Genomic DNA, 22,819 nt, shown 5'->3' with positions numbered 1-22,819 from the left:
GGGAGTGATACACGAACGTCAAAAGCTCCGTGTCTTAACAACAACAGCAACTTTATTACGAGGTGATGAGTGGGGAGTTTCATTGCCAGGGTAGTGTGTTATTATTCACGCAATCAGGCTAGGCCGTTTGTTGTAGCCATTTAACAGATACACGTGTCCTCAATCCCGCACAGGTTGTTTCTGACTTGGAGGCACTACGTTGTACGCTTGTCTCTCCAGAGAAAATCACAATTCATATGTCGGCAAATGTTTACCGTCTTGCAAAGATGGGAGACGTCAAGGCACCGTGGAAATCATGCCTGATCACTGAAAATAGACGTACCACGATAAGGTGAGGTTGGGAGCCAGTGTTCTGGGACGCAGAGGTCAATTGAGGAAAAGTATTTAATGTCAATATGGTTTAATGGGCATTCCATTCAGGTGACATTTCGATAAAGAACCAAGAGCAACCATTGAACCAAGAGCCGGAAGCCACCGATATTTCGAACAGTAGAAGAGCAGTCTCTGTTCGAAATATGGGGAGGGGGCTTCTGACCTAAGACTCTAGCTTTAATCTACTTTGACCGGATCGCTGTATTATCGAGTTTTCGACAACACTGCGACCAACAATTTCTCGAACGACTGCGCATATCTGCCGACAAAAAAAAAAAAAAAAAAAAAACTATTTCCCATGTTTTGTTCAAGTGAGCGCGGTCCCCTCAAAAGTAGGAATAGCAATATTTACCAAGGAAACACGTGAGCGTGCGAAAGAGTGCGCGGTTACGTTGGTCACATATATGCATAGTTGAGAACAGCAGGTCGCAAGCTTTTTACCAAAATCCATGTAATACGACTTTCTCTTTATCAGAAAAGAGGAAGTGCAGTGTAATTCTCCCCTACTTGGCGATGACAGACGTTACCCCAGAGGCGTGATCACTGCCGTTGGTAGCGTTGACACTGCCTTCCTCATGCTGTGCACGCCAAGCATCACGTCTTACGCGGGACCAGACTTGCCGCCTTTACTCGTGGCAATACAGTACCTGGTACAGTTAGAGGTAAGGAACCTGTGGTGTATCCCATATCATGCGTCCCTCTAACATCAGATACAAGAAGTAGGTTTTCTTTTCTGAGGGCACCCGAGTCATTCCACCGAAATTCGTGCCACTGAACCTCAGAATGAGTTTGTCCTCCACTGTATAACTACGGGCGCCTACATTTTTGTTAATGGATCGCATAATGTACGAGATAACCGACGCTTTCCTAAGTGAAGTGTTCTAGTCGTTTATTTGTTTATCCACATCAAACTATTGCACAGTGAACGAATCCGACGATAAGTAACGCAACTGAATTATGTAGCCAATATTTCTTACTGTATTTTGAAACGAATTTTAAGTGGCATCCCCCCTTCTAGGGCCCATTGTGGCGTAAAATCAGAGGACAAGGTTTAGCTTACGCAGTTGATATGTTTCTGAAGCCTTGCGACGGCCTCCTGTATTTCGTCGTTTCCAGGGCTACATTAGTTGCTTCCTCCTATAAAGAAGCGATGAATATTGTCGTAAGTACAAAAGTAGAGGCAAGGACAGAACACCGGTGTTGATCGGCCTGTTTTTTCGCAAGGAACTCCACACAAACGGGCGCCAAGTCTGGGACGACATTATGCTGGAATCCAGCAAAAGCAGTCTCATATTCGAAGAGATCAAGAAAGGAAAGTCCATCAATGACGTTGTCCTGCAGTCTATATTGGCATACCGCAGAAACGTTAATATGGACTATACACGGTACCGTGAGGGTGGCAGATAAACCTATCTGGCACATAAGTTCGCTCCGGCATCGTATGGAATACGCGATTTTTCCTATTTTGCCTTTCAGTACTTTGGTGAAGAAAATTTCACTTGTCAAGCTGGAGGATGTGATACGTGTCAGCAAGACATACCTGCCACAGCTATTTGATCCGTTGAAATCCAAATTAGCGATTTGCTGCCATCCTGCGAAGGTGGAAGAAACTGTTGCACGTTTTGCCGAGTAAGCTCGATTCTACTATCATTATATCACCATTACTTTGTGCCCCTAGATATGTCTCAATGATGAGCTTAGAGCTAGAATCTTTCTGGTCACTATATAGCAGATCTTATCATTGCCTCGGCATGTGATGGCGCCATGAAGGCTGAATACCAGCAGCTAGTACACAACTAATTTTTCTACAATTCCCGCATTGCTTTGAACCGCTTATTTCGCCTTTGAACCGCTTATAACCGCTGTGTTTCGCGGAGATCGTTAATCCGAATGTTTGCTGAGCAGCTGACACCACCATAGTACTCCTTCCGTTCCTCAGTGCAGTTCATTTAATGCAAGACCACACAGTTCGAGTAGACTGTGGATAAACACAGTTGGAAGCACCGTTCTATGGTTCGATACAGGTTGTGAGGTTCCTGTGAGAACGTTCAATGTGAGAACGCAACCTATGGCTGTCATAGCCGCACCTTTCCGGCTTAGAGTTGCGGGTTTGTCAGAGGAAGAAGACCTAACCTTTTCCATAAGACGGCTGCTAAGGTGACCAACAATGTAATCGTAGCGTGTGCGGTACATAGGGTGCGTCTCGCTAGTGAAGCAGGAATAGGAAACTGGCAGAAAGGTCAAATCGCAGAGACAGTGCGCGCAAATAACGCAAAGCGCAACCGCAATGCACCAAGACAACCACCAGACCGGGGATGCCGAACTCATTCGTGTCCGCGGGCCGCATTGAGCCATGGATGAACTATATTTCCTCCATGGCTCAATGCGACTCGGTTATACGCCTCGTGCACAGACTAAAGGTGGCGCTTTGCGTGGCCACGTAGCGGTGGGAAAGCGAACTTTTTGTGTGAGTCGTCCAATATCGAAACCAGTCAAAAGCGTATGTGGCGGGCGTCATGAAAATAAAAAAAAATGTGTGAATCGGTAGTGTAACTTTGCCTATTTCAATCGTTTTAGACTGCGAACGACTAATTTCTGTCCTCAGCGGTCAATAAGGCATAAGACTATATGGAGAAGCAGGCATGCCAGCGTTATTACAATTCTTTGAGCTTAACAGATAACGCAATTTCTTGCAGATATGTCGGAAAAAAGGTACCGGCGTTCTTTTATAACAGGACGGGTTACAGAAGAGTAAGCAAAGAGGCACATTACCTTCTGTATTCGTACCAATAAAATAAAACACACATAAGCGCTTTGCACTGAGATCACTAGCCTGGCTCCTGCCTCACGCTCGCTGTACGGGGGTGGGGGGCGGGGTGGGGGGTCGTTGGATGTAGTTCCCAATTCAACCTAGTGTTACAATTCCCAAATCAAGCTAGTGTCTTCCTATTGTTGGTCAGACAGGTTTTACAGTTCTGTCATAGTTTCTATGTCGATGAACCGTATCTTGAGCAGAAGCGGAGTTGAAAAGCCAATGAAACAATGAATGAGAGGGCGACAGCTTTTATTGTCCATAAACATCAACACGGAAAAGATGCAGGGGACAACTGCAAAACTCGTGTCTCCTTTTTTTTTTTTTTCATTTGACAATCAAGCTCAAACTTATAAACACAAAACTAGAATCTGACCAACAGTAGAAAAATACTAGCATCCAGCGAACGATATCGCTATAGCGAACTAGTGCAGCGAATGATGTCGTTTTTATGGTACTTATTGAATGGCGTGCAGATTTTATTATCTATTAACAGACGCATATGCAACGAATGGGGAGAGCCAATAGTAACACTCGGTCGGCTGTAACATCAGTTATCCGCAACCACGCCCCTGTATTTTTGGGCGCGCAGGAACATGTGGGACCATTTTTCTGACGCATCACCAGGGACCATTTTTTTTCCCTACACCCGGCATTCTCATACGTATTTGTGCACCCAACGACTCAACAGTTCGTGCGCTACGGCATCACTTTTAGCAGCTATCAATTCAAGCGCGGCATCACCGAAGCAATGTGACTACTGAAAGCGTACGAATAGCCCTCGAGAAAGATGAAAGTCACTGAAAAGGTTAGCCAGCTGTAGGGATCGAACCCACATCTTCTGGATTACCGGTCCAGGGCTCTACCAATTGAGCTAAGCTAACACGCCTCTCCAGCGACTTTCGGGGTGCGTCATCTGAAGGGACGACGAACCACCCACTCACTCTCACTCACCCTCCTTTCACTCTTACATTTTTTTGCTCACTCATACACACATTCATACAACGGAAATCGACGCAACGACCCTCGAGAACCGAGCGGACTCACACAACTAGTTCCTATGACAGCCGCCAGGATTTTCCGTGGCGCGGCGGACGCTTTGCATGAAGCGTATACGCAAGCCGCATACCACGTGTTTGAGGTAGCACCGGAAGTTGTGGCGGGGGCTTGTTTGTGTTTACCTGTGAATGTCATGAATAGGGATGGGTTAACCGGATCCTCGAATCCTCGATCCTAAGCAGGGATTCGAGATTCGAGAATCATAATCCCAGTGCCCAAAACGGTGAATCGAATCTTTCGAATCCTCCACCCATGTATGTTTTTTCCCTTTTAAAAGTGGCGCCTCCGGAATCCACCGGAAGTTTGATTGGCCGGCGGACCCCGGGACGCGCCAAAATCACATCATAAAGCTTCGCAGGCGCCCACCGGTGGCTACTCGCCATCGCTCATGCATGAGCTTGCCGGGTAGACGTGTGCGCCCACAGGGGTGACACAAACCCGCCATTGTTGTAACTACCCTCAAGCGGGTGCTTTTCGCAAAACTGCCATCTTGTCCTGGTCGCACGTCATAGAAAACGTCATTTTGAGGTCATGTGACTTTGTTTACATGCCGTTTTGCCGCTTACCGACATATTTTCGCCGTCATGACACCAAGAGATGACCGTATTTTGCCAGCGTAAACTATGCGGTGCTTCTTCCGCAACATGGTAGCCCATTGGTACATCGCATCGGCTCGGTAAGTCTTAACGCGCAGTCGTCATCACATCTTTGGAAGTTGCCAACAATACGAGGCTTTATGTGTAAAATTGCGCGTTTTACTGCGAGATTATCGGATAAAAATAATTACCGTGATCGAAAAACATCCAAAACGTCGCCCAGAAACAACAACCGCATTGTTTTACAAACGGTTTGGCCGCCGATCACGGGCGCCGCCATCTTTAAGGTCACGTGTGCCTTGACGTTTGCTGTGACGTGCGACCAGGACCTGTCCAGGATGCATTGCGTTCGCCCAGCACGCTTTCGTCTACGGAGCAATACATTGGATGCCACCCCTTGCCATTGGATGCCGATGGAGCTCTAATCGGCGGCGACGCCGTGCCATTTTACCTTGGAGGAAGGAAAACTGAGGAGGGAGCACGACCGTTTCTTTCCGAATCACAAAAGTGTAGTGGAAGTGACGACATATAGTACTACGCATCATGAGGACGTCATATCGATCAGGTGACAGGAGGCAGCCAATCTGCGGTGAGACTTCGCCACAAGTGGGACAAACAAACTGGGGCAGCTGTCGGCGTGGATGGCGTTTTGTGGCGCCCGGCGAGATGCTAGAGAGCTGGGAGAGGAGAATTGTTTGTCCCAGTTGCTTCTCCTCACCCAAACTTCCGGAATCGTGCAAAGTGACGTCACACTCCCTCCTTATTTTCCTTCCTCCATGCATTTTACATTTTACCACTGGCGGCGGCGGCATCAGAGCACGACCAACCATAAGTCAAAAGCAGCACAAAACCGCAACCTACAGTAATCGGTGTCAACATAAAGAAATTCGACTTCGCGAGAGGACTGCTGTGTGCGTTTTTCTGTCCGAAAACAGGTGCGAAGAGGCCCTCGGCGCGCCGGTTTGGAAACGGCGGCGTTGTGCGGCAGCGCACATGTCTGTTGCCGTGTCAGTCTGCCTCCGTTCGCATTGTTTCGCTGCCTACCCGCAAAAGCTCTTGTGCTTGCTAGTTCGTACTGCATCCTTCTTCAAGGTAAGGGAACTTTAATTTTTATTCTCTTATCTTCTGTCTGACTTGAGGCTGGTCATCAGAGTAGCTTAGCGCGTTACTGTACATTAGAGTGGCGGGCCAACATTGTGGAAGGAAGAGGACGCGGCTGTCTTTCCTTCAACCCTGGTTTGCCAGTAAATCTGAATTGCTGCGCCGCAAAAATGAAAGTCTGTGTGTCACTCGCATAAAAACTTTCGAAAGCTGCGTTCTCGTGTGTTGCTACCTCAGGGTTAGAATGATCCCCACCCCAGGGCGGCAAGGCAGGGAGGCAAAACCGGGGGGATGGAGAGAGAGTGCCTTTCCGTATCCCGGATTTGCTAGTAAAACTGAATTGCTGTGTCGTCAAAAGTGTCACTTGCACGAAAAGCTTAGAAAGCTCTGAGGTAGAGAATCGGGACTGGAGTAGAGGCTGGCGGGGCTCTTTTTTAAGTGTCTTCCTTGTTACAGTAATTGAAACTTGACTCTAGTGTACAACCTTCTTGGGATTCCAAGGACAGCTGAAAGATTCCTTTGCATAACTGTTCCATACACAGTTCTGGGGTTTGTAGGTTTACAAGGTGTCACAGCCGTCTCTGCCAAATTGTGCCAGCGCATCAACAAGCTACAAGCCCATGGGGGTCATAGGAGCTATGCAAAGGAAATCCAATCCAGTTTTGACGTTTTGACCTTGATAATCTCTGGACCTGTGAATGTGGCCCTGTTTACACAGGCAGAGAAATTTACACACTTTTTTACATTCCGCATTTTAAAAAAATGTGGAAAATTCCACATTTATTCCTTGTGTAGAAAGGGCCTTCGTATCATTTTTAGTCTGGGGAGATCTTGAGGGAGAACTATGAGAATTACCCTGAATATATTTCTTCAGAGAGAGATTTGCCTTTGCCTAGGTTGGAAGGCTGATAGAGTGCGCCTAGCACAAGACGGTTATCCTTGCCTTTTGTTTTGTTTTGCAATAGTGAACCCTGGAGGTGGCATCATCTCGAGCACCCTCCAACACCTGGAGCTACTTCCACATTGCATGCAATGAGATTTATGCCCGTTGCACCCTGTGTTCTGCAAATATCTCCAGAGGGAAAGGCTCACATACAACTTCAGCCATGTGGAAACACATCAGAACCAAACATTCAGCCCGGTTTAAGGAACTGAAAGGTAGTAGAAGTACACCACATTAGCCATGGTGACTCCAGCTTCACCCTTCAGTCTTGCTGTGACTGTCAGAGACGAGACCGAAAACAAACATGGTACTGCTGGCGACACAGATGATCCTGTTATTGGAACTACTCTCTCACACCAGTTCCTTCAAGCCGCAGTCCAAGTTCTGCATATTTCACCTTTAGAGAGCCAAGCTCTTTGTCATTGGAATAAACCCCAATGAAAAGCCAGACAGCATCTTCTTTCCAACCAACTCTGAAATCCTTCATGTAGACCACTCAAAGTTTCAAGCCCGGAGGCAGAAGAGCGAAAGTCATCACAAGGTTGGTTTCCGAAATGATTTGCAAAGATAGTCAATCATTGTCTATATAGTGGAAGACAAAGGCTTCATAAAATTGATAAGCCACCTTCAGCCAAGGTACAGCAACCTAACCAGGAAACGCTTTGCCCAAAAGGTGACACCAGCAATGTATGAAGAGGAAAAAAGAAACCTGGGGTATCTTTTGGAGAGGAGAGGTATCTGTTGTTGCAGGGACAACTGACACGTAGACGTCGACAAGTTGTGACGATTACCTAAGTTTGACATTTCACTTCATAGATGACAACTTTGAGCACCATTACTTGTGCTTAGAGTGCATTCCTTTAGCAGAGGCTTCCCACACAGAAGCATTCAGCACCGCCATTATGAAGGAACGGAATCTCTTGCACAAAGCTGTGTGTGTCATGAGAGACAATGAGCCGATTATGGTTGCAGCTTTGGAACGCAGTATGTGAAAACATTTGTCCAGCCTTGCCCACACCTTTCAGTTAATTTTACAGAAAAAGATTACTTACTAAACAAGACTGAAATTATTGTGGGACATTTCAAGCACTCCTCCAAAGCCATGAAAGTCTTACGAGCTTCTCAAGCCATGCTATGTGTGAAACCCCATCGGCTGATCCAAGATGAACCAACTAGATGGGATTCTCAGCATCACACCCTCAGTCGTCTCATGGAACAAAAGCAATCTCTGTTACTGTCTGCTTCAGAGTTGAATTTCCAGGTGGATCTGACTGCTCGACAATGGAGGACTATAGGAGAAGTGATACAACTCCTAGATGTGTTTGACAGAGCGACATTTGTGGCCTGTCCCAGTGAAGTGACCATCTCAGAAATAATTACCTTAATGAACAGCACCACTTTTGCCCTCCGGGACTTCAAATCAGCCTTAGCTTCCGTGCAGGGTTTTCGAAGTGACTTGCTGACATCTCTGAAAAGGCGCTATAAGACTGTGGAGATGGAAACACTGTACGCTCTTGGACCCCTCCTGGATCCTTGGTTCAAATCCAGTATTCATTTTCACCTTCAACAAAGAACACCTTCATGTAGCAAAATCAACATTGACCACGGAAATTTCTTATCTTCGTTTGCATGCATGCAGCTGCCACCGAGCTGCAGTCTTCATGAGAAAGTGAAAGAGGCACCACTCCAAAACTCTCAAGTGAACCGGAGGGAGTTCATAGCATGGCGAGTCACTATGCTCATTTGATGACCCCATCTGGTAGCAGTGAGGGCAGTTGCACTTTGTCTGCTGAAGACGAAGTGAATGCCTACTTGTCAGAACCGCTGCTTCCGCCCTCTGCGGACATCTTCAAGCACTGGAAAGACAACCGAAAATATCCCGATTTGAGGAAACTGTCGAAAAAGTTCCTGATCACACCCCCCTCGACAGTTACGTCAGAAAGGCTGTTCGGCACATCGGGTAAGAATGCTGGTGTTTTTAACCAAACATTTCCCTTAATTTAAAACTTTGAGCTGTGTGTTCTCTTCTTCTTTGTTTACATTCCTCTGGACCGAAAGTGTTCAGGCAGGAACTCCTATATTACAAGTTTAAAACTAACGTGGTTCTGCTTTTGTCTGTATGTAGGGTAAGGTGGGGCAAGATGAAACACGAGGCAGCATGAGACATTTTTTTGCTCGACGACGCCTGTCTCAGAGACGCGTTGCCCCATGCGCTTGAAACTTTACTCATAGGCGACTCTGCATGTCCGCTCTATTGCACGGGAGAATTGTCTGGATTGGTACTTGCGTTGAAGAGAAAAAAAAAATCGGTTACTTCTGCCTGGAATCTAAAGACTCGCAAAAAAGGCGCGATTTTCTGTCGTCCTTTTTCTTGTCAGCTGTGCAGCAGCGTGTCGCAGATTTATTCTGTCAATGTGAGTCCACATCCTATTTCTTTGTTCATTCATCTAGATATATGCAAACTATGGGCACTCCTCGTTCGCCGGTGTTGAACTGAAAAATTAATGCATCCGATGGTGCCCACGGGGCAAGACGCGACAACTTAATGTAATTTAAATGTAACGCAATTTAAATATAATGTAATTTAGTTGGCCTTACGCTTGTTCCTCAGAGATTCTTTTTTTGAATATTGCCTAGGATTTTCCGGCAAACTTTCTTGTGTCCTAGGATATTTCCAGCAAAGCAGAAGCGCACTCAAAAGCGAGAGACCAGCGACACGTCAGACTGGCGGTGCCTTGTTTTGGTGGTGCCCAAAGACGCTGGAGGGAAATAGCACGGGGCTCTGCGTGGTTTTATCGCACATCATGTAGGATGTGGGCTCAAGGGGGCTGCGTAAGTGCTTAAATTGCAAAAACTAATTTGTATAGTTCATTACCACGGCGTGTCTCATCTTGCCCCACGCGCTATCTGTCTTGCTTAGATTCGGGCAAGATGAGACAATCTGCATTTTTGAATTTCTTGTTCTGTGTTTATTTTGGAACCGATTACGTCTGTCCTGGCGCACAGATCAGAAGCTCTATACCTCTGAGAATATGCCTATGGATAGTTTCTTTTTTTTTTTTTTTCAAAAACACGAAAAATAAAAATTCCATGTTCAATTGCAAATTTCTGTCTCACCTTGCCCCCACTTTACCCTATTCCCTGTAGTCGACGTGCAACATATTAAATAACGATGAACATAGCACTTCCTTTATACCCTGTCTCCCTTGCCCTTTGTGTATTAAAGCTTCATTGCTGATTCGTGAGTCTATCAGTTCATCTCGTCCTCTGTTTGTCCTGTGCTTTCCCCTCAAACTCAAGGGAATGTTAATATCATATTAAATACATTACATTTCAGAAGAAGTGTACGGGTGTGTTTTCTCCTGAAAGTGTACTATTATTTAACTTGTTTTTTATTAAACAAATATATCAAATTCTGCGTCAAAACATTTTTCAATTGAAGTGTTTTTCCCCTGGCTTTTCAAGCGCTTTTTAAAGAAAGGATTCGAAAGGTTGGAGATTCGTAAGGTTCGTGGATTCGCAGAACCTGCCTTGGATTTGGATTCCACAAATTCTGGATTCGTCCCATCTCTAGTCATGTATAGATGACACAACAGAGAACTTTAAACGACATAAAACGACATATACATGGTTTCCCACGAGATGTCACTCAAGTCCTAAAAATAGGTTTTGCTTCAAAAAATTATGAAACTGCTGGAATACACTCCTACAGACTTTTGCCACAAATTGAGGCAGTTTGCATTCGCGTCACATATTAAGCTAATTTGCATAATTAAGACCGAAAAATTGCCAAGCAAAGGCAGCATTTTTTTTCCTAAATTCGCGAGCCTATATGGCCGTGACAGACTATTCCAATCAAAATAACTTGTTTGTTCCCAATACTTCTACATAACTTTGGCAGCCGAAAATCAGTCGCTCGAAAAGCATGTCTGATGAAATTTGCGTGTGCAGAGGTCTTGACTCCGGCTTTATCGAGGGAAAGTGGAAAGCAGTTTTATTCCGGTTGAGGGCCTTGTCCCACATCACGGCATTATCAGAGGCTGGCGGCTAATGACAGATACATTGATAAAAGCGAAATGTGTGATTTAGACACCCTGAATAGCTTCGTTATAGCATAGCACGCTCTGCGCCAACCATTGCCAAGAATGATAGGGTTATCGCTTCTGATTCGAAGAGAGAGGGGGGCGTACGCCTTTTTGTGGCAATTTTCATATATCCAAATTGCCACAAAAAGGCGTACGCCCACCTCTCTATTCGAATCAGAAGCGATAACCCTATCATTCGTGGCAATGCTTGGCTCACAGCGTGCTATGTGGTGAAGTTCTGTTTTTTGAGTGTATGCCGACAGCCGTCTGGGAATATTGAGAGCGCCGCTCTCCCATTGGACAAAATCTGCAACTCGGCGGCAATTTGTTGACACTCCAGTACAACCGCGCACTCTTAAAAATGAACTGCATCGCATAGCACGTTCTCGCCCCTGATTTGTAGAAAATATGAGGCGTACGCCTTTTTGTACCAATTATGTACTGCATAAGCGGTACAAAAAAGGCGTACGCCTCCCGTTTTCAACAAATCAGGGGAGATACCGATGTCATTCGGGATTATGGTTGGCTAGGAGCGTGCTATGCGGTGAAATTCATTTTAAGAGTGGAGTTTCTTCGCCCAGGCCAAACGACCGTATGCTGCGGCAAATTTATTGCACATCGCGAATTGCAGCGCATTGATCGTAACAGCACATACGATTTTGTTTAGAGGGCTTTGATCCCTTGTCGTAAAGGAAGACGCAAAAGCGTGGTCGAATAAAGAAGAAAGAACGAAAGTCTACAAACGGGATCCGTCATTAATATAGCAGACTATACCTTAACGGAGCCAATATGACGTCCCCGCACGCAGGGGCGAACCTAGAAGGGGGGTCCGGATGTACTGACCACCCCTCAATTTCTGTCTTCGTATAATGTTTGATTCACCTTAGATCACGTACCTAACATGCTTTTCATTGCTGCACGCCCTCCTAAAAAAATCCTGGATCCGCCCATGCTGTGCACGGCGGCCCCTGGCCTAGTACTCGCAGTTGTACATCAGTTGCACGACTCTAGTCACGCTACTGTGATTGTGGCAAGGTATATTTTCTTCTTGCACAGGAGGAAGGGTATATTCGTACGGAGCCAACAGTTCCGCACACGTAAATATCAGAGAGCTTCACCCAGCGACTCATTTTCGGCTTTCAATTTCTTGTCGAAATCTTGCGCAATACCCCGTGATTTTGATTGGAATAGTGTGTTATGACCATAACCTTCCGAATTCAGTAGGAAAAATGCCGCCTTTGCTTGGCAATTTTTCAAGTTTAATTTTGCAAATTAGCTTAATTAAAACGTGACCCGAATTCAAACGGCCCCAATCTGTGGCAAAAGTAATTTTGTATTTTTTGAAGTAAGACCTATTTTTAGGAATTAAGTGACATCATCTCGTGAGACACCCTGTATTTGCGTTACTTAGCGTTCTCAATCATAGGGTCACCGATCCTTTTCATTTGCTGTGTACTGAGGAAACTTGACCCCTCTTGTTTTGAACTATTGCGTGAACATCGGGTGAAAGTGATTGTGCAATTGCAATCTTAAAGACTGCGTTGAGTTGTTCGTTTGTTAGTTGTGAGCACAACTTTGACTTGGTTCATCACAGAAAGCACGTGCGTGCAGACGCGTGTTGACATAGTTGTCTGACGACGTAAGGCCACGAATTATTATTATTAATCCGTTAGCATTAGAAGTCCCATTTCGAAGAGAAGCCGGCGTCGTAGCGGAGTGACCGAGGTGTCAGTGTACAGCTTGGCACGCGACGCGTGGCATGTGGAAGCGCGTAGCGACGGGAGCACGTAGCTTGAGCCGTCCTCAGTTTAAATGCGCCTCGTCCCTCGTCACTGGAAATGTTCAGACGTGTCTCGTAAGTTCTCCGAGAGTTTCTCGAGCGGCTGAGTTTGTGTACCATATCGTGTGGCGTATGTCATATACGTCATGTCTGCATGTGGTGTGGTGTGGTGTGTCTCGTGTGGTGTGGTCTAGGTATGCATTCCCTATGAAAAACAATTAGAAGTAAGACAAATGTATATTGCTAACGCGAACGTTGTGCCGAACCAACTTCAGCGAATTTGCTCTTACCGGTGCGTCGCACTGTATTTCAATCAGTTACATTCGTAAGTCATCATGAAGGTAGTCCACAGCTGCGGAAAACGGGGAGCCAAAAAGATCCGTTTCAGGTCTCCTCGAGCAAGGATTTTTGCTCGAATTCACTCGGGAGATCACCACGCATGCAACTGAATTGTTCCGTTTCCGGTGCCATGAAATGCATTAATATTAGAAATCCGTCATGTAGGGTTTGCTCAGAAACTTTGGTGGGAATGTACTACAAATATCGATCGAGCAAAAATCGGACGCACGGGCAGGTTTAGAGTATTATCAACGAAAGTGACGAAAGTAACAAAGGGACAGAGAGGGAACATCCTTTTAATCACATTATGATGAAAGTTGAAAGTTCGACGCTCCCTGTCTCTCTGTGTGTTACTTTCGTCGTAGTCGCTATTGCCATGTGCCAACCAGCCCCGTTCGTCTATTATTTAGTGAGTCATCGGCTGTTACAGGACAATGGCAACGGCTTATCACTAAACGACACAAAATAAACTACACGAGTGCTGAGCCCGATCATAACGCCACGACCGTTTCATGAAGCTTGGGTCGTCTGCTGCTATTAGTTATCGCCCCATCGCCAACCAGCTGCCTTGGGAAGGCTTTTGAGCGCATGGTAAATGCAAGGCTCGTATATGTTTTGGAAGAGGCAGGCGTCTCTGACAAACACCAAAGTGGTTTTCGTTTCGGCCGAAGCACCCAGGACAACCTACTCCACCTCGAATCACAAATCAGAGAGGCTTTTGTTTGAGGGCAGTTCTGTGTATCTGTTTGTTTGTTTTTTTATCTCGAAAAGGCGTACGATACCACATGGCGTTTCGGGATTCTGCAAGATCTACACACGTATGGTATCACAGGATGCATGTACAGGATGCATGTTTCGTGTCCGTCTGGGCTCAACTTTATCTCCCGTCTTTGTACAAGAGAACGGGATTCCACAGGGGTCTGTGCTGAGCGTTACGCTCTTCGTTGTGAAAATGAACACGATAGCGAGAGCCATCCCACCTCCAGTCCAGTACTCCCTTTACGTAGACGATGTCCAGGTTCCCTACACAGCATCAAGTCTTTCGACAGCTGAGAGACAGGTGCAGCTCACGATCAACCGTCTGTCTAAGTCGGCTGATGAAAACGGCTTCAAGTTTTCCGCGCAAAAGACAGCGTGTGTTGTTTTTACGAGGAGGCGAGGCACATTTGCTGAGTCCTCGGCGCTCCTCGGAGGCAACACACTGCCAGTTTGTGATGAGCAAAAATTTCTGGGGGTGGTCTTTGACAAGAAGCTGTCTTTTGTGCCACACATAAACTATATAAAACAGAAGTGCCTGAAATCCTCCAACATACTCAAAGTTTTATCCCATCGATCGTGGGGAGCCGACAAAGTGACACTGTTGCGGGTCTACGACTCGGTTGTGCGATCGGTAATTGAGTACGGGAGTGTTGTATATGGCTTGGCGCGGCCTTCGGCATTGAAGGTTTTGGACCCCGTCCACCACGAAGGCATCCGACTCGCCACCGGTGCCTTCCGGACGTCCCCCGTGAAGAGTTTATATGTTGAGGGCAATGAATGGTCGCTCGAGAGACGGAGACAATTTGAACATGTGAAGGCTGCGCTAAGGTACAGATGCCAGGGCAATGACCCAGTTGTACACTGTAGTGTGAACCCCGCTCTGGAGCGACTCTTCCTTACAAAGCCTTCTTTTTGTACCCTCGTTTCCGCTTCGTGTGCAGGCGGCGAGTTCCCGTGTGGGATTCAGTCCTTTTGGCGTTCCCCTCCAGCAGGCAGCCCTCGATGCTGCCCCTTGGCAGAGACACCTAATACAATCCAACTTAAAAATGAGACTGTTTGACAAACAATCCACTGCACTCACTGTCATTCTCCAGGAATTCCTGGAGATTCACCATGGCTTCGGGAACCACCATGCTATCTACACTGATGGGACAAAAGTAAGCAATGGTGTGGCGGCCGTTGCCCTTGAATGTGATTCTATTATGACGGCACGCCTGAACACGAACGCCACAGTTTTCACCGCAGAGCTTTTCAGGCGATTCTCCTGGCTCTGCGGCACATTCAACAAAACGACCTTCAAAATTCACTAATTTACTCAGGTTTCAGGTTTTATTTACTCTTTCTGAGTTTCAACGAGTTACAAATGGGAATGTGAGGGCGTGCCCTGTATAACAGTCCCAGCAGTAGATACACAGATGTACATCAATATAACAAGCCTTGTGGGAAAGGAAACCTCCGAAAACTCCGAAAAACTCCGATTCGCTAAGCTCTGTGCGTGCGCTGCTTTAATGCTATGACAGCAAGAATCACCTCGTCAAGCGAGTACGGGCGCTTGCGACTCAACTTTGTTCCCGAGGCCTTTCAATCTGTCTCTGCTGGGTCCCCAGCCACACTGGGATCCCGGCGAATGAACGAGCCGACCGTGAGACTCAGCGAGCGTTGGCACAAGAGAAGTCAGCTCTAGGACTACCCTACCAAGACACCCTGCCAATGTTAAAGAGAGCTGTCTACACACAGTGGGCAGCAGGAGTGGGGCATGGAAGAAAATAACAAGCTACACGTCACACAGCCACACGTTTTCCCCCCGCATCGGACTCAACACATCAACAGATCCTCCGAAGTTCTTTCCGCGAGATTGAAGATTAGGCACACATGGCTCACGCATCACCACCTACTCAGAGGTGAGGATCCGCCAGCTTGCGCGCATTGCGGTGACAGCTTGACTGTCTTGCACGTACTGGCATCCTGCCCTCACTTCGAACACCAACGCCAACAGTATTTCACCGCATTCTACAGATACCATGCCCCACTCCACCCAGCCCTTCTACTGGGTGACACTCCTCTTGTGCCGTTTGATAATGTCATCCAATTTTTGACCATGTGTGGGTTACTTAGTCAGATGTAGATGCTCAGCCCCCCCCCCCCCCCCCCCCCCCCATTGCTCCTCTTTTAGCCTTTGTCACTCAACTCGATCATCATGTAAATCTCTCATCGCTCGTACTTGTAGATAGCTTTTGACTACCACACTCACTTGTTATCGTCATTCTCCTCTCTCATCCTGGACCATCTCATCGCTCATACCTGTAGATAGCTTTTAACTACCACACTCACTCGTTATTATTAGAGTCACTAAATAGGGGTACAGAGTATCGCATTCCTTTTCCGAGCGGGAGCCGCCTTTCGGTGTCCGCGATTGGACCGGTCGTGTCACGTGGTCTCTCCTTCCAAGAACGCGCCGTCCATGTTGAGTCCCCTTTATGCAGAACCGGTTTCCTCGGTTGCGAACTGGCTCGGCTGCACGCTGTTCTCCGGCGGAGAAGGGGGAGATTGGCGTCCCATTGCTAGACGACGCAGAGAAGCCGGACTCAAGATGGCGGGCTCGCTCGTCGGCGTGGCTCAGTGTCGCAACACTGCTCCCTATTTAGTGACTCTAGTTATTATCACTTGTTGTTGTTATCGTCCCACATATCTCCCACATTATCTCTCCTATCATCTCCCACACACTTACCATAGTTTTGGCGCTCTTTGGCATTTGTTGCCTTTGTGCCATTAAACGCATAATCTCTCCCCCCCTTTTTTTTCTCGCAGGGGGTCATGCGTGCCGCATGCAGCCCACTGGCCGCCACTTCGGCACCCCTGGTATAGACGACTTTTTGTGGGTCACACTAGTGAACGGATTACCACGTTTGTGTGGTTGTGTAGCGCTGAGAAAGTGTACCAGGATATTTAAAAGGATGAATGAAAGAACTCTATTTTAAAGGGTCCATGGAGAGATTCTAAAAAAATCTGAATTCTCAGCAGAGAACGGGTCGCAAGGAGGCTTATTATCTGGAATATGTCCTATTTTAGCCATAATGCATTCAAGGCAGGCGCAGTTTACGGACAAAAAAAGCGTCGAATGGTCGCCAGACACACCCCCTGCAAGCGGCCTGACGTCACTTACATCCTTTGCTCACTCCAATGCACCAAGATAGTCCCACAGAGCCAAGGTCGTCTGCTTTTGACGTCACAGCCAGCTTCTGCGTCGTGCAGGCAGCGGAGGCATCGAAACTTCGCCTCTTTTGGCAGTGCTTTTTTTAGTTAATATCTCCGTTGTTCTAACCAACGTTGAGCTTATACTCCAAACGGTGAATGGATTAGCGGCTAGGAATGCATACAGATGCTTGAAGAGGTTTCTCAAATCTTTTCTTGGTCCCTTTAACGTAAGTGGTCTTCCGGGTCAATCAATTATTCCTGACCACGAAAATTCTTACAGGCTGCAAAAAGAAAAAAATGCTTTCATACTAGCCTTTGACTCACGAAATCATATGAATATCTTCGTTTGACATATATGCACTCCATTCTTTCAAGTCATTCCAAGCAATGAATTTCCAATGCGTTTTACGTGACATAACAAGTGAGGATCAATACAACACACGAGTGCAATTCATGAGTGAGGGTCATACAACACATGCACAAATTTCATATTGTTAGCTGAATTAAATTTTGTTGTTAAGTTTAATTAAATTTAAGTTTAAAATTAAGTTTAGTTTAATTAGTAATCAGTTAATTTAATTTTGTGTGATGAAAATCCTAATTTATATACTGCTTCTTTCACACAGGATGTCCAGGCATTTGACTATAGTGTCTTCCCCCGAGGACGAGAGGCTCCTTGCAAACCTCAAATGATAGGGTTGCAGGAAGATGCGAGTGCTCCATAGGAATGTCACATAACCTGTTCGAATCGTACATTACTGAAATTGGAATGTTATTGTTAATTGCATATATGCATCTGCTTAAATTTGCAGTAGCAAGCACTAGACTGCACAATGAATTTGGCCGTTTGCGAATGAATAAAGCATTCTTTATTTTTTACTTTTCTTACTATTATTATTTATTGATCCATCAAGGAGCCTAGGCCATTACATGAGGGAGTGAGCACATATGCAACACACTGGCACTGTACATCAAACAGCAAACATACACTGAAAAAACAAGCAAAAAAAAAAAACAGCAGACAGAAAAAGATTATAACAAGATGAAAAGCAAAGAATATATCTAGATTAGAGAGCAATGATGTGCGTGTACATGGAGCGATAATGGTCAAGTAAACTCGGCGATTAATGCGTTGGTAAATTGGTGTGCTCAGCTCGGACCTTGAGTGAGGTTACGCTTGTGTAAGGTGAATATTGTTTAAAAAGGAACCGGGCAGCCCGATTCTTCAAGGCTTCGCTATTATTCGAAAGATAAGTTTGATGGGGATCCCATATGGCACTGGCATATTCGATCTTCGGGCGGACAAACGTGAGGTAGGCCAGCCGTTTGAGGTGTGGAGGTGCATGAGTAATGTGTCGCCGAAGATACCCAAGACTACGATTTGCATTAGAAAGAATGTTCGAGATGTGTGTGTTCCATGTTAGATCAGACGAGAAATGCACTCCGAGGTATTTGTAGTTAGTAACGGTTTCTACAGGTGATCCACTTATGACATATGTAGTGGGACATGATCGTTGTTTTCGTGAAAACATCACATGTTTACATTTTGTGGGGTTAAGTGACATCTGCCAGGTTTCGCACCATTCGCCAATTTTATACAAGTCTCTCTGTAAGGTATATGGCCAGCTGTGGAATGGACTGTGCGATAGACGACGCAGTCATATGCAAATAGGCGAATGTGCGATGAAACTGACTGTGGGAGATCATTAATATATATTAAAAACAACAATGGTGCTAATACCGTACCCTGTCGGACACCAGAGGTGACATGCGCACATGAAGAGTAGTGGTTGTTAGCGTATATCGTCTATGAGCGATCTGTTAAGAAGTTCTTAATCCATTGAAGTATAAGTGGATGGAAGTGGAGCGCTGATAATTTATTAAACAGCAATGAGTGTGATATCCTATCAAAGGCTTTTGATAGGTCGAGGAAGATAGCATCGCGTTCAGTGTTGTTATCTAAAGCGAGGCAGATGTGATGCGTGAACGATGCAAGTTGGGTTTCGCAGGAAAAACCCTTTCGGAATCCGTGCTGATTGTGGAAGAATAACTGGTTATTTTCCAAGAACTCGATCACGTGTTTGTAGACGACATGCTCTATGAGTTTCGACGGGACGCTTGTTAGTGAAACTGGTCTGTAGTTCGATGGAGTGTGTGGGTCGCCTGCCTTAAAGATGGGAATGATTTTGCCTGTCTTCCAGTCACGAGGAATTTCACCTGTCTCTAACGACTGCTGAAAGATAAATGACAGGAAGAGTGAGGTTATGTCTCTGGTCTGTTTTAAGACTTTGATATTTATACTATCAAGACCGCATGATGCGGTATTCTTAAGAGAGTCAATAAGTTTAGCGATACCATGCGGGCTGACGGATATACTCTCCATGTTGGGATATGGGGGCGTAGAGAGTTCTGTGGGCGCAGTCCTAGTGCAGTCACGCGTGAAGACGGAAGAGAAGAAGTTGTTAAATACATCCGCAGAGTCGCCTTCTGGCACTGGGTGTCCCTCAGAGTCAACCAATTGGAGTTGTGAATTAGAACGTGAGTTTATGATTTTCCAGAACTTTCTAGGGTTATTTGACATAATCTTGGGGAGTTCAATATTGTAGAACTTTTCCCTTGCATTACGTAAGGAACGTCTGTATTTCTGAGCGATCAGCCTGTAACTGTTCCACAGGACGGGATTACCCAGAATGCGAGCCTGACGAAAAAGGCGTTGTTTTTTTCTTTCGCAGCAAGTGTAATGTGCGAGTGTACCAAGGAGCATCGGCTCGATTACGTATAGTCATGGTAGGTATATGGGTTTCCACTAAACTTTTCTTACTTTCTTTATTGAAAATGTGGAACAGCATACATAGCTGAGGGATATGCCAAAAAGCAGCCGATGGCTGCTTTTTGATATACTTCTGATATACTATAAAATACTACTGTATAATATAAATACTGATATACTAGTTTCCGAGCGTAAATACATTGTCTACCAAGAATAAATAAAGCGATTTGTATTGGATCATACGTGGTACTCACCATCCACTAATATTGCCCATCACTGGGACACCTCGGGTTCATGGTACATTACGCTAAGCTGAAGAGAGATTTACCAACGTCTCCGTTGTCATTTAGGTGTCTTCGTGTACACACATCCTACTTCAGCTGTCATTCCATTATATTCGGTTATCGGTTGGTGTACCGTTCCAGTTCTGCACGTCTTTCAGCACTCTCGCCTCTGTGGATCAATGGCTAACGGATTGATATTCATCCCAAGGTTACGGGGTTCGAAAATTCAGTGGCGATATAGCGGTAAATGTGAGCGCCTTTTCCGGACCATACTTGACTTCCGGGCATCCACTTCCGGCCTAAACCCAACTTCCGATTGTCCACTTCCCGTGTATTCTTGACTTCTGCTATCCACCTCCAGACCAACTCGACTTCTGTGTCTCTACTTCCGGACTAACCTGACTTCCGGTTGTGCACCTCTGGTCTATACTTGACTTCCTGTTCGACACTTTCAATTACCGTGTGTAAGCCCATTTAATTAACCTTTAATTAGCCTCTGTTACTTTCAATTACCCTGGAATTACACTTTAACTATATACCCGAGGTAACCGCATGATGTACTCTTGAATTTATTTCATTTAATTCACTTTACTTACGTTTACTTGCTTCAATTACTCTCAATACCCATTTAATTTACGTTAATTACGTTTAATCACATTTAATTACCTCGGTAACCTGTAATCTCGTTAATCTTCGTTAAATGTTCCTCTTAATTACATATCTCTTACATTCATTGCCTTTAAACTCAACATTATGCTTTTATTGCCTTTAGTTACCTCTAATTACCTTGAATTAGTCTTACCTCTTACTCTAATTACCTTCGACTACTGCGATTTCAAATCATTTACCTCCATTTACATTTACCCTCTTCTACCGCTGTCTTGGTGAGGCTTAACTATCTCATACACGGACACACACAAACATACAGCTTTCACATCTTTTGACACTCCTAATGCTAACGCATTAAAACAGCCGATGACGCCAGTAACATGGTACGAGTTGCTCAAACATGTCTTCCGCGAGGGACGTTAATTTCGGTAGCTGTTGCTGACATTTCGGCTCACGTTAACGAGGAGAGAGAGAAAACCTTGGCAGCCCTTTTTGGATTTTCGTTCACGTTAACGAACCCTGGGACGGCTCTTCCCGGCTCATACCATCACAGCTCACACCAACCTCAATTATTTTTTCAACATTTCATTCCAGCACAGCTATTACCCAGCCAGTTCATTCTGGGACAATTCATGCCAAGAATATCCATACCGGGAAATATGAAACCAGCACAACTCTTGCTGGATGTGAGTTATATTGAAAGGTACTGTAAAGCAGTCGAGGTGGAACCTCATGTTTTGTGTGCCCTGAATTGTGTACGTCCTCAGGAGTAAAATGCCGCAAAAATTTCTCACATAGACGTTATAGCTCCCGAAAAAATGCAAATTGAAATCTACTGGCAACACTGTGGCGAAGCAGACCGACGAAACGCCAACTCCGCCAAGTACGGCGGCGAAAATGTCTCATGTGCACGACCATGGGCCGAACAGAGCGACGTACGATAGCAGCGCCACGATGCTCAAACGAGGCCCAGGTATAGACGTTTAGCTGCTGAGTGCAAGATTCGGCTTGTGTTGATGTTCTTTCACACAAATTACATTTTCTCAAAAGGTAGTATTTGCAAATCCCAGCAGGAGAGCCATCTGTTTATCGGTCTCCTTGTTTACAGGGTTGCTTGACAACTTGAGGACTTCTTCCCACCAGGCGTCGCCCCGACATTCTTGACTGTGTTTTTATTTACCAATTAAAAATACTTAGAGTAAACTCGTGTACATATTACTTGTTGTGCTGAACCTTTGAATCTAGCACTCTCACGTCATGCTGATTGCATAGGTTCGACCTCGACTGCTTTATAGTACCTTGAAGAGCATTCACACAAATAGCATTCTTCTGGAGTACATTAAACACGTGCGGTCGAAGTATGGCAATCATCAAAAAAGTCAGACATCGGCGGAATTTGAACCAATTTGAATCGGGGGAGTTAGAACCACGCATCTCTCGAATACCGGTCGAGCGCCTTTACCAATTCGACCACGCTGTCATCTGAGTCAACCCAGGCAACTCTGTTGTGTTTGACTCTCTGTATGCCTGCGCCTCAGAAAATTACTTTCCAATATTAAACAATTGTTAACATCTGCAGGGGTGCCGAATACATACAACGGATGCGTATATAAATTTATTTTGATAAATTTAATTTATTCAGTTACGTAATCGTGCTGTTGAGCCATTAACGGCTGCCACTGGGACGGAGCAAAAAACAGGGCTGAACTACAATAAAAAGCGTAAATACACATGGACCACAATGCTTCACGATACAACATATGTACAACATATAGAAATCTCGTGCTAACTCCTCCCATCAGCATCGAACTCGTCGTGAGGAACAACACCAGGCTAACCTTAAACCTTAAGCTACACCAAACGTAAGTTTTTCTCCCTGTAACGAAACCCTTCTTATCGTAATTTCCTTCCGTTGGTGGGCCCTAAGAAAGAAAGAAAGAAAGAAATAAATAGGTCGAAACTGGAACGTGCTGCAGCAATTTGGGACCCTCATCAGGAGTCTCCACTCTCCAGTTCCGACTTACACTCTACAGTCAAACATGCTCGTGCTCATCGGCGGATCGTCGTGCCGATTTTCCTGGACATCAACGGGGGGGGGGGGGAGGGGGGGGGGGG

The 22,819-nt window shown here is 45.6% G+C and overlaps 1 protein-coding gene and 1 long non-coding RNA gene across 2 annotated transcripts in view; one reads left to right on the top strand and one right to left on the bottom strand.

The window, feature by feature from the left end:
• Window positions 1-17,920, top strand: part of LOC135391547 (uncharacterized protein C05D11.1-like) — a 116,005-nt gene extending 98,085 nt beyond the window's left edge. The window contains exons 17-22 of the mRNA XM_064621846.1: window positions 174-331; window positions 848-1,034; window positions 1,391-1,534; window positions 1,597-1,757; window positions 1,849-2,001; window positions 17,668-17,920. Of these exons, the coding sequence (XP_064477916.1) occupies window positions 174-331; window positions 848-1,034; window positions 1,391-1,534; window positions 1,597-1,757; window positions 1,849-2,001; window positions 17,668-17,734 (870 nt within the window). The 3' untranslated portion in view covers window positions 17,735-17,920. The remainder of the gene's footprint in view (window positions 1-173; window positions 332-847; window positions 1,035-1,390; window positions 1,535-1,596; window positions 1,758-1,848; window positions 2,002-17,667) is intronic.
• The window catches only part of LOC135393181 (uncharacterized), a 294,635-nt gene that overhangs the window by 265,730 nt on the left and 6,086 nt on the right, over window positions 1-22,819 (bottom strand). The window lies entirely within an intron of this gene.

Source organism: Ornithodoros turicata, chromosome 4 (genome assembly GCF_037126465.1).
Source record: "Ornithodoros turicata isolate Travis chromosome 4, ASM3712646v1, whole genome shotgun sequence".
Classification (NCBI taxonomy): Eukaryota; Metazoa; Arthropoda; class Arachnida; order Ixodida; family Argasidae; genus Ornithodoros; species Ornithodoros turicata.
This window is presented reverse-complemented; position numbering and strand designations above follow the sequence as displayed.